At 32.3% G+C, this 13,724-nt stretch overlaps 1 protein-coding gene across 3 annotated transcripts in view; it reads right to left on the bottom strand.

The window, feature by feature from the left end:
* Positions 1-13,724, bottom strand: part of LOC147833480 (uncharacterized) — a 138,363-nt gene that overhangs the window by 121,451 nt on the left and 3,188 nt on the right. For all 3 annotated transcript variants that reach the window (XM_087288277.1, XM_087288276.1, XM_087288278.1), the window contains exon 3: positions 10,909-10,993. In XM_087288277.1, the coding sequence (XP_087144403.1) occupies positions 10,909-10,993 (85 nt within the window). The remainder of the gene's footprint in view (positions 1-10,908; positions 10,994-13,724) is intronic.

The raw sequence follows: 13,724 nt of genomic DNA on the forward strand, positions 1-13,724 counted from the left end.
ATTATTGTTATTTAATGGACCTGAGCTAATATGAACTAACAGTGAAGAATTGTGTCTTTTGTCATATTAAATAAATAATTGTTATAATTCGCATAATTTTCTATCAATTTACTAATATTTTTAAATAGTTTATTTGTTTTTGTACTTGTTTTTAAGTAGTTTTCAGATTTTATAATAATTTTTTTTGTCTTTTTAATTCATCAACAGACCATTCATGTTAACTGTCAATTGTTTTTAATTCGTGTCTGTTACACCCATGTGACTTGTATGCCTAATCTTGGCCAGGACACTTTGGTAAAAGACATTTAACCTCAATGTGTCTTTCCTGGTAAAATAAACGTTATAATAATAATAATAATAATAATAATAATAATAATAATAATAATAATAATAATAATAATAATAATAATAATAATAATAATAATTTTAAATAGTTTATTTTGATAAAAGTATATTTCATCACAATTTGTTCACTCTCAAATGGTATGACTTGCAAAATAATGACAGCGAATAACTTAATAAGAATAACTTTTCAAATCAACATTTAAAGACAGCATCTAAACTATTTTTTTATTTCAAGACAACAGCGTATAGAAAATATGGGTACCACTTTAAAATTGGGTTGTATTAGGTAATGTTAGATGAAGCATTTACTAACATGATCAAACAATGAACAATCCATTTATTACTAAGGCTGGGCGATTAATTGAAAAGTAATCAAAAATCGACATTCAGAACCTATAGCCGATCAAATTTTTCCAGGTCAATTTTTTCAGTTACTTTCCCAACCACGTGTAGAGTCACGTGACGCCATTCTGTTCAGACTGATTCATGCTTCTTGTTGAATGCACAGGTGTGGTCCGGCACAACCTTTGCGCGATCATATACCAGCACACCTCTCAAAAAAATGTAACCACGTCAAACGTTTGCACAACACAGATGATGACTGGAAGCTGCACCAGAGATGCCTTGAAACGGCATATTTTCCATTACGATAAAATTATTATTTACATTAAAATATTTGTTTACAGAAGATTCAAGAATTGCAAAATTATTATTTACAGGATATGAAATTGTTATTTTTTTTAAAGAGATACTGCTTATTTTCTACTTTTAATATGAAAAACATTGAAAATAATTTATTTTGTTTCCAAAAGTGCAACTTATTTGTTTTAACTTTTTTTATTAGAAAAAAAGGCAGAAAAGGTTTTAGGCAATGGGTGTTTTCACTTCAGTTTTTCAAAGTTTATGTTAATAAATAATCACAGATAGTAGATAGTGTGTGCACCCTCCATTCAAACATCTTTCACTTGTAATATGTGAGCATATTTACTGTACAAAATTGTCAGTGAACTATGAGAGCAAAAAATAAATGTATAAAATATTTGTTCATTAATCGTGATCAAGTCAAAATGTTCAATTAATCGGCGTTTAGATTTTAGGCCAAATGGCCCAGCCCTATTTATTATAGTATGTGTTCATGTCAGTTAAAGTTGGTTAATGTCCAATGGTTAATGTTGGTTAATGTAAAATACAGTCATTCATAGTTGGTTCATGTTAACTCAAGGTGCATTAAGCATGAATTTGAATGTTAATATTGTATTAGTGAATGCTGTACAAATTTTGTTTATAATAAGTTCATGTTAAATACAGTTGAAGTCACAATTATTAGCATAATTATATATAATATGGTTTTGCAGAACTTAATAAGGCAAAAATAGGTTGCCAGATTTTCTCTTGTGATTTTAGACTATTAATGTTTAGTTAAAATTTCATCTGAACACATTAATCCAACACAAAAACATAAAAACAACAAAAATGCAGATTTTTTGGTCAGATCGATTCACGAGAACGCTCACTCCCAGCACAGAATAGCTCTTCCAGCTTTTATCCACCTCCTTTTTTTCCCCCTGAACTCGGTGACATTTGGGGAAGAGCTGGCCCCGGTCATGTTTTACCTCCTGTGAAAGGAGAATATTAACATCACGAAGAACTTGAGACACGGAAAATGTCCTCTTTGATTCCCGACCGATAAGAGCAAATATCAGCCTTTCTGTTCTAAACAGGATGTTATTGCGCTGCTCTCTGATTTCACAGGACCATTGACCCGCAATCCTCTTCTACTTTTATAACGCTGCCATTTAAAGTATTTCAGAAACGCATCTGTAAGCGAGGATGTCACAGGGGTCCTGCAAATATCTGTCTTTGTGAATAAAATGCACAGATCGGGGCTGAAGCAAAGCTGCACCATTTAAATGAATAACTGGGAGAGAAAGCAAAAGAAAGAGCTCATATGCTTGCTCAATGATGCCATCTAGCAGTTCTGCATCCACAAACAGAGACCCTCATTTCAACAGAGAGACAATGATAGGAATAAATACGCACAGCGATCAGTATTTGCATTCGCGGTGCCTTTTGTTCTTGGATTTCTCCAACTTCAATGATAAGAATAGCATTAAAATATCAATTAATGCCTTGAGTGGTAAGTGGATTTATTGGTCGGAAATAAACATCAGATTGCTGCGGTAAATGATTTCTGCTGGGGGACGGCAGGAAGCAGTTTGTGTGCGATTATCGGCTGACACGTGTTTGCAAATCTTTTAATTACACCGACGAGCAGCAGATTCCCGAGGTTTACAGGATGTACTGTAACTGCTGGAATTCACGAGCATGTGTTTTGGCCTAGTGATTAGCATGCTGGAGGAATATATGTGGCTACATCTTTAAAATAACTGATTATTGTTTGGTGTTATACTGAGCTACAGTTGATTAGTAAGAATACATACACAATGATTAATAATTAAAAATCAAAAATGGGATTAAATGCATGTGTTTAAATAAATGTGTTTTATTCCTTCTTTTTTTTTTCCATCTAAACGAAACATAATGGCTGAATGAATCAATCTGTGATTTCCAGTAGACAGCCACTGATGTAATTTGGCACAACAACAGTTTATATAGAGTCAACAGTTAACAAATCTAAAAAAACGACAACTAAATCATACATATTTAAAACACGATTCACACTGCAAGACTATTTAACCACAACGTAATAATTGTCAATTTAAATACTTATTATTTGCTACTGTCTTTTAAAGCTCTAGGCTTTACCTCTTTGTCAGCAAGAAGATTAAAAATATAGGTCACACTTTACAATAAGGATTCATTAATGTATTTTCTATCATGAAACTAATAAACTCAGTGTCGCTACATACTCGATGCATTTTCTGAATACTAAATCATCTTGATTTTTTGAAGTATGCCATAAAATAATCCAGATTCTCGTTTAAAATGTTTTCTTGTTGCTGTTTTTTACAATAACACCAAAATCAAGTGTAGTAGTGCGACAGGATTATGATTGTTTGATATTTTTGTAAACCAACAATGCTGTGTGGTGTAAACTTTTTTTTAAATCCTTCTTTAAATGACTTCAACAACAGTTACTATTAAAATATGGTCAACCATTTGGTAGAGCATGCAGCTAAAGATTAATCATAGTTCAGCATTTACTAAGGTACAGTGTTTTAAAAAGAGGTTTAAATGCATTAAAATGTGTTTTTTTTCTTCTTCTGAGCAAAAAATATTCAATAAATGAATCATTATTCTGTGACTTAAAGTAGACAGTCAATGAAATGTAATTTGGCGCAACAACAGTTATATACATCTATATTACACAACAACAAATCTGAAAATAACAAAATCTGACATGCATATTTAACAAGATTCACACTGCAAGACTATTTAAGGGTCACAGTAAAAGCAACATAATAATTGTCATTTTAAATACTTATTAATTGTCACTGCCTATTAAAGCACAAGGCTTTACCTATTTGTCAGCATGAAGATTTAAAATATAGGTCACACTTTACAATAAGGATTCATTAGTTAAACACATTTACTATCAGGAACAATATATAATAATGAACAATACTTGTACAGCAATTATTAACCCTTTATCTGTCCCACCAAAAAAAATCCTAATGTCGCTAGTAACACACTCAATGCATTTTTTTAACACGTCCCATAATTTCTAAAATATTGACCTCAAATGGTTGATATGTCAATTTATGGTAAAAGTACCAGAATTAATACATACTATAAAAATCTGAGACCAATTAATTCAAAAACAATAAAAATTAAATATTTTTGAACATGGAATATTTTTGAATCCTTTTTTATTTTAAAGTATGCCCAATATTTTAGATTCTCATTTATTAGTGTTTTTTTTTTTTTTTTTACAATAAAACCAAAATCAAGTGTAGTAGTGCAACAGGATTACGTTTGTTTGATATTTTTGTAAATCAACAATCTGTGTAGTGTAAGCCATTATTTGTACCATCATTCTTTAAATGACTATAGTCATTACTTAAAACAGTCAAAAAATGGTCAACTGTTTGGTAGAGCGGGCAGTTAAAGGTTAATCATAGTTCAGCATTGACTAATGCATCATTAAAATCCAAAATCATGCTTGTTATCATTAATTAATGCACTGTGAGTTAGCATGAACTAACAATGGACAACTTTATTTCCTACCTTTGATTCATAAACAATTTATGATTTTCCTTTTAGGATTTGCAAGAGGGAGGAATATATGTAGGCACATTTTTAAGAATTGGTCATTGTTTGGTGTGACAGTTTATTAGTAGGAATATACACAATGATTAATAACTAAAGTGACAGTGCCTCAAATAGACAAAAAAAATTATCTGAAAAAATATTGACTGAATAAATCATTCTGGTGTTGAAATGACACAAAATGTTATTTTGTGCAAAAACAGTTATTATAAATAATGTATATAATAACAAATCTGAAAATAACTAAATCTGATATGCATATTTAGGGCAAGATTCACAATACAGGAATTTAAGGGTAACAGTATAGCCACAAAGCAATAATTAATTATCATTTTAAACATTTATACTCTGCCACTGTCTTTTAAAGCACTAGGCTTTACCTATTTGTTACCAAGAGAATTAAAAACATATTTTTTTATGATCACTTTGTCTTTTCTATAGACCATTTTGAGGGATGTAAACAAAAACAATGCTTCCATCATATTTCCTGTTTTACATTATTCATTTCCATAGCTTCCAAGATTCCAAAAAGAGCCACATATTGATAAATAATGTTATGATAGATGATTTAACATTAGGTTATGATTGACTTGCCTCTTGTTAGTTAGGACATAGTTTGATAACAAGCAGGAAATGTCCATGGGCCAATGACCTGACCACATTGAAATACAGGTCAAAATTAGGGTGTTTTCTTTTTTACATCATTCCCAAGATGCATATCACCCATTTTTAAAGATTATAAAAATCACTTTTGTAAATGCAATTTGACGCAGACACCAAAATTGGTTGTCTAATAATATACCCAACATTCATCACCACATATTTTTTCAAAAATATTTCACAAAAAAAAAGCAACAGAACCAGAATGAAAACTCCATGCCTCCCTAAGCAGGAAAATACAATAATAATACTTCAATGTTATTGGCCAAGCAACTACAAAAAGATTTAGTTTGGTGGTTTGCACCAGTAAACATCATATTAAGTATTCCTGATATTATTTTGCACTAAAAATAAATAAATTTTATACCTCTCTAAAGAATATGCAAGCGAGATAGAGGCTGCTATAAGTGAGCACTCCTCCTATAGTGAACACAAATGTAAATGTTAACTGTTCAAAAATGTTCCCCTTTTTCTAGTAATACAATGTGATTACAGGCCTGTGGTCAGCCTGGTGAAAGGGGTGGTTCTTTTTTCTCAAAAAAGTGGACCTTATTGCAATTGTATGCCTCATTTTCTATCTAATTCTGAAATTTAAATACTACATTTTAGTGACATTTTAGCACTATTCTGAATTAGCTTGTCGGATGGTCATCATAACCACACTTTTTTTTTTTTTTACTATTTTAGCCAAAATAGTATTAAAATCCATTTTAATATGGTATGCTTTTGGTGCTTCAAACCTTTTTTATTGATCTTTTGTTTCAGGAATAAGGTCCAAGATTTACAATAAAAGTTACTTGTAAAATGTTTTCTCTATTTAAAAACAACAGTAGCAAAAGATGTCTTATCTTACATCAGATTGTAAGTTTTCTTGCACAGCTGGATGTTAGACTCCGAAAAGAAAAAAGAAAAACAAAATAATAAGTTAGGATTGGCCAAAACTGATTAGCTAAAGTCACATTGAAGACACTGCCAACAGAGGATCCGGCTTGATCTTAAAGCCTTTTTTTAATGGGTTATGTTCACCATGATTAAATAGCAAAGTACAAATGAGCTCATGTATAGGACAAATTCTGGACCTTTGTCAGTGAGGTAAGGGTCTTCTGAACCACTTGAACCAACACCCCACACAAACAGGCTGTGTGATGTCTATAAATAATTTAAAAATACAAAAATTGTATTAAATAAATAAATAAATTTTAGATAAATTTTATTATTAATTAAAATACATAATTACATACATACAAATATAATAAAACAAATATAATTACAAATATATACGTTGTAATTAGCTAAAAAAGGGAGACCTCATGCCATTAATTACCCCATGTTGACGTCAAAACCTGTGCATCCAATCAAGTTTGGTTTTATTTAGCAGGAGCTGTATCTACTGTATTGTTCGGCAGAAGCAACATGCACACAAACAGGCTGTGTGTAGTCTAAAAATAATTTTTAAAAAAAGTTAACAATTTTTTTTATAAATAATTAAATAAATATTAGATAAATAAAAAATATTACTTTTAATTAAAATACAGAATTGCATACAAATATAATTAAAAAATATATATATAAATAGAAACATACGTTATAATTGGCTGAATCCAAAAAAGGGAGAACACATGCCATATATTCCCTTAATTTGTCCATGTTGACATCAAAACCTGTGCATCCAATCAAATTCAGTACTGTATTGTTTGGTAGAAGCAACATGCACACAAACAGGCTGTGTGACGTCTAATAATAATAAAAAAAACAAACAAACAAATAAACATTAGATTAATAAATATTACTAATAATTAAAATACAGAATAACATACATACAAATATAATAAAACAAATATACACGTAGTTAAAATTAAGCAAAGCAACATCATATTAATTCAAAAACAATTATATATATAAACTACATTAACAACAGGTTTAGTTGCAATGACTTTGCATACTGAGCTTATGCTGTTCACATATAAATGTGTGAATTTAATTTTGTTTTTGGAAACAGATTTGGTACGTGACTGAAATCCGATTCTGACTGAAAATACATTAGGCATTTGATCCTAAAGAGAGCTATAGCTCTGTTCCCGATCCCAAAAACAAAACTGCACACAATAACACACCCTGAGAAATACACAGGTCTGCTGGAGTCCTTCTAACGCATACCGTCAGCATCTGAAAAGCTTCGGCGGAGATACTGTTAAAGAGCATGTAATACTTTCTTGATTTAAATGCAGTTTTTAATTGGATAGAGCCCCATTATTTTTCAATACAGAAAGGGCAGTGAGGCACGCAAAGCTCTTGAATATTTTTGCAAATCGTGTTCGACAGCATAATGATTAAGCATGGCACTAAATTTGCCTCACAAAATGAAAAGCAAACTTCATGCAAGGCGTAATTTAATTGTTCCCCTTCACATTTTCCGCCTCCCATTGTTGGAAGCTTTACATTCTCCGAGTCTCTGCACTGGTGCTTGACATGCCACTTTGTGACACATTCAAACCCTGCGACATTCGAGACACACGCGGCACAAACAAGCTTCAATCTACTGCAAATTATGAATGCATGCGCTGCTGTTGTGATTTAGCACATTATACAGCACGTGGAAATCAAGCAACGGCGAAAACAATAAAAGGAAAATACAACTGCTAATAGGAAATGCATTTATTGATGTATATTTTATCATCCCATATTTAGAAATAGTTCAAGAAGCCTCGTTTTTACTAGTGCATGCATAAACACGAGTGTATCATGAGCTAGCTCTATGTAAAATAGCAACTGGCCAATAAAAATCAGATTTTTTTTTTGTCAATTGGATCTTTTGTGTAATTTAGGAAAGGTTACAACTGAGTCCCTCTCTCTCTCTCAATCCTCTGTAATACAGATAAATATTGCCATCTGCTGGCCTTCATGAACAGTCATGAAATTATTTTATACTAGTACTTTATGTAAGGGATATTTTAGGTAGATTTACTCTCCCTTATGTGGTTTTAATCCTTTATTAGTTTCTTTCTTCGGTTGAACACAAAGGAAGATACTTAGAAGAATGCTGGTAACCTGGCAACCACAGACTTCCATAGCAAGAAAAGAAATTACTATGGAAGTTAAAGGGTGTCAGTCTTTCTTCAAAATATTTGCCTCTGTGTTTAACCGAAGAAGGAAACTCAAATACGTTATGAGTGAAAGGTGATTTAGCAATGACAGATTTTTCTTTTTTGGGTGAATAATCTCTTTAATTTTTTAATACATTTATTTTAAATCGCTCTAAATTAATGCATGCAATTGTTTATTTTATTTTATTTTATTTTATGTATATTTCAATGCTAAATCAGCAGCACTGGCTATACATGGCAACATTGGTAATAAATATTCAGTTTATTATTTACAAATTACATGTGGCAAAAGTCTTGTCGTTGATCCCAGTTGTAAGAGCATCAAATAATAACTTGACTTCTAGTTGATCATTTAGAAAAGTGTTTTTTCTGATGGATCATCTGTTGAACTGCATCCAAATCATCACAAATACTGCAGAAGACCTGTTGGAACCCGCATGGACCCAAGATTGTCACAGAAATCAGTCAAGTTTGGTGAAGGAAAAATCATGGTTTGGGGTTACATTCAATATGGGGCGTGCAAGAGAGATCAGCAAAGTGGATGGCAACATCAACAGCCTGAGGTATCAAGACATTTGTGCTGCCCGTTACATTACAAACCACAGGAGAGGGCAAGCACTTCAGCAGAATAATGCTCCTTCTCATACTTAAGCCTCCACATCAAAGTTCCTGAAAGCAAAGAAAGTCAAGGTGATTCAGGGCTGGCCAGCCCAGTCCCCAGACATGAACATTTTTGAGCATGTCTTGGGTAAGATGAAGGAGGAGGCATTGAAGAGGAATCCAAATAATCTTGATGAACTCTGGGAGTCCTGCCATAACGCTTTCTTTGCCATTCCAGATGACTATTATTAATCAGTTATTTGAGTCATTGCAGAGATGTACAGTATGGATGCAGTCCTTCAAGGTCATGAGAGTCATACACAATATTCATTCTTTTTCCACTGCACCATGACTTTATATTCTATACTGTACATTACTTCTGTTAAGTGACAAGACTTGTCTAAGCAAAGACGGTCCTTACTGTCCTAATTAAATAATTAAAAACCAAGGCATTATTATAATTTATTTTGGTGAAATTAGCGTAGAGGCCTTTGCCTTTTATGCAAGTCACTTCTGATACCAAATGATCAACTAGAAGTCAAATTATTATTTGTTGTTTCTAAAACTTGGATTGGTACAAAGACTTTTGTCAGGTAGTGCACAATCTTAAACATGCATCATAAAAAACAACCTCTAAACTCATTTAAAAAATGCCATCATAATCTTTTAAAATATTGTATCTTGTGGGGATTGCAAAGTGAGACTCTCGTCAAGGAAGGCTACATTGCAAACCCCATCCAACCAACCAACCAGTATTTTTTAGTTTTCATAATCCAATCACCTCACAATAAATAAAGTATTCTTCCATAATAAAATCTATTTATGCACGTAAAATGGTTCAGAAACAGAGTTGAACTGACAGAAAAAGTTACAATTACCCTTGTTTGTTCAAATGCACTTGTAATGAGCTTTAGATATGAGTAGGGATGTGTGAGACTAGTCAACCAATCAACAGAACAAAATACTTCTGCTGCTAATTGCCTCAAAAATACTGCTTGGGTATTTATTTATTTGTCCACATTTGTGTTTGCACTATGTTTTAACAGTTAGACACGTTAAAAGTTTAGTTCACCCAAAAATGAAAATTCTGTCAATAATTATTCTCACTCATGTCGTTTCAAACCCCTGATAGCTTTGTTCGTTTTCAGAACACAAATTAAGATATTTTAGATGAAACCTGAGAACTCTCTCATCCTCTATAGACAGCAATGGTCCAGGGATGTCCAGAAAAGAAGCCAAAAACATGGTCAAAACATTTATTGCGACTCAACTCTAATCATACGAAGCTCCAAGAACACTTTTATGCACCAAAACAACTGTATGAATTATGAATTTGTGTGCCCATGTCTTCTTTCCCACATCAGGTCAGGCTGTTCGTTATATACAGTACAATGTATTGCTAGAGTCAACAGCACAACATACAAGCATTGTATAAAAGCCCATTGATGGCAAGCCTGAAATTATCAACCTAAAAAGCATAACGGCTAATGCTAATGCTGAGTTGCTATTTGATTGGCTAAGATATAGATCACGTAAATACTTTGTGTTTGCAAAACTTTTGTTTTGTTTTGCAAGTTGAAATGGCCCTAGAATGACTCCATAATTGACCTATACCAAATGTCTTTGGACTGTGGCACCCGGAGGAAACCCACGCGGGGAAGAACATGTAAACTGTACACAAAAACGCCCAGCTGGGACGTGCACCAGCACCCTTCATGCTGTGAGTGCTAATCACTGAGCCACTGTTCCACCCAACCATAGAATTGTACCACCAAAACATATGGTTACAAGCAATATATGCAGTAAGATTATAAATTATTTTAAGACAAAATAAATGTGTATCTTAAAAAATCGTAAGGTTATACAATGATATAAGATAAATATAAAATATACTCAAATTAACAGAGCAAGTACCTTAGCATTGGCAGCTAAAATAAATTAGCATGCACATTTGTCTTTTTAGCCTCACCTCATAATGGTCAGGGTCATGACAGTGGAAGCATAGTTAAAGGCCTCGGGTTCGTCTTCATTCATGATCCAGTCTGTAATTTTACCTGTGTAATGAGAAATCGCCATTTTACCTGTGCATGAAATGTATGCATGTGAATTTGCAGTCACTTGTTCTCTAAAACAATTACAAATTTGCTCACAGTCAAAAAAATACAAGTCTAATAATCACTGACCTACATTTAAAATGCCAGAATATTGTATCTCTTTATACAGAAGCAGTGGTCTGTTTAATATAGTTCACAGTGTGTTTAAACTTGGCATGATTCCACTATTATCAGAGCACACTTGACCAAAGTACAGAGTTTCTGCAGGTTTCACAGAGTTAAATTTAGGACTTTAAGACATTTTTAAGACCATTATGAACGAAATTTTAGAATCATTAAGGGCTAAAGGCTAAAGAATATTTCAAATGGCCCATATGGAAAATATATTTTTTTGCCCTATCAAAAAAAAATTATAATTTAACACATTTTATAATATTATGATATATATATATATATATATATATATATATATATATATATATATATATATATATATATATATATATATATATATATACTGTTTATATATTTATTTTTCTTAGCAAAATATTCAAAATAATGTGGAAAAAGAAAGCAAAAAATTGTATCAATAAACTTTTTATTCAATATAAACTTTCTTAAAAAAAAAAAAAAAATATATATATATATATATATATATATATATATATATATGTATATATATATATATATATATATATATGTATATATATATATATATATATATATGTATATATATATATATATATATATATATATATATATATATATATATATATATTTTTTTTTTTTTTTTTTTTTTTTTTTTTTTTTTTACTATAATAAACTAAATCTTTGCACAACAATCTGTCCAGGTCAATGTCCTCAGCAGTAAATACATAGAGAACTTTTAAACAAATGTTATTGTAAGGAAAATAATTAAACCATCATAATAAATAGAGTTAAAAATACTGTTTACAGTAAAAGTTTAAAGCTTTATTGTGATTTATTGTTGGTGATTGTATAGGTTTTAGCCAGATTGAGTAGCAATACATGAACAAAGAAAAAATAAGACCTGTTTAAAAGAAAAATAAGACCTACAACACAATTTTTCAGTAAATTTAAGACTTTTTGAGGCCTGAAATTTGAATTTTGAGACTTAAGACATTTTAAGACCACACAAAAAACCTGAACTAAAAGTAATCACATTTAACTTTTTCAGTTTTCAGACAGTGCTAACCACTGAGCCACCTTTAACATATCCAATGTCACCCATAAGTCTAAATATATGTAATGTACATTTTTTAAATAGAACACTTAAAATTATTTACTGAGCAATCTTACACAATGCAGCTAACAATTAATAAAAGTCACAAGCACAAACGTCTACTATTTCCAGCAATATAAATAGTGCAAGCAGTATGGCAGAATATGCAATGTAATGGTCATAACATGAAAGCCACTTCGGAAACCGCAGAGGCGTCGGTGGCGTCTGGCGACTGATGAACACGTTATACGAACACAAGCGCTTCGATAAACAAACAACACTTTCTGAACTCTTCCAGACTTGACGAGCGAAAGTAAATTCTTATCCCCGTCTGCAGAGGCGCAGTGTAGATGCCCTGGCTTTCTTAATATTTCATACTCTGATTACACTTCAAATCACCCTGTAAATCCTCTTAAGGCATGCAGAATTGTTCAGCGCGAGTATGTGTGTGAGAGAAAATGAGTGAGAGAAAAAATAAAGATAAAGAGAGAGACAGAGAGAGAGGTTAGGTACTTATAAACCCTAAAGGCTTGCTTATCTTTCCAGCACATGCATCTTTGTGTCTCTCGTGCATGTCAGTTTTCTATTTTTTAACGCAGCAAAGACAAAGTAAGCTGCACAAGATGCTGTGACAGTAAAAAGACTTTCCCTGAACCGGCTGATGCAATTCACAGCTCTGTGGATATTCCTGCGCTTCAACAAAAAGACCCAACGGAACCAACAACAACAACAAAATAAATCATTATAGTAGTTATTCATACACTTCGTTAAATCACAACACATAAAAACAAAACAATGCAGCCAATGCAAATTAACCAACGAATACAGCAACAGTCCAACTGGAAGAAAGAAACTGGCACATATATAACCTAAAGATGAATGAAATTGAGTGACCGCAAGACTTAAAACATAATATAATGTTTTGAAAACACATTAAAGTTGTAAGGGGAAGATGATTGGTTGCTACTCTGACAGTGATTGGTTGAAGATATTTGCAAGAGGCAGCAAATTACATTTATTAATTCAGAAGCAGGCCATGTTTTGGCCAAATCTGACATAAAATGACACCATGTGACTACTTAAAAGATGAGAACTTTCATTCATTCATTTTATCAGGGATGGCCACAGCGGAATGAACCACCAACTTATCCAGCATATGTTTTACACAGCGGATGCCCTTCCTGCTGCCACCCAGTACTGGGAAACATCCATATACACCCTCATTTACACAAAAACACTACGGCCAATTTAGTTCATTCAATTCACCTAGCGCATGTCTTTGGACTGTGGGGAAAACCGGAGCACCCAGTGGAAACCCATGCAAACAACTCCATACAGAAATGTCACTGACCCAATCGGGACTTGAACCAGTGACCTTCTTGCTATGAGGTGACAGTGCTAACCACTGAGCCACTGTGTCACCCTTAAAATGTGAACTTACCCTAACCAAAATATAAATAAATATGAGCATATACTTCAGTGAAATAA

Source organism: Danio rerio, chromosome 16, assembly GCF_052040795.2.
Source record: "Danio rerio strain M-AB ecotype USA chromosome 16, GRCz13ab, whole genome shotgun sequence".
NCBI lineage: Eukaryota > Metazoa > Chordata > Actinopteri > Cypriniformes > Danionidae > Danio > Danio rerio.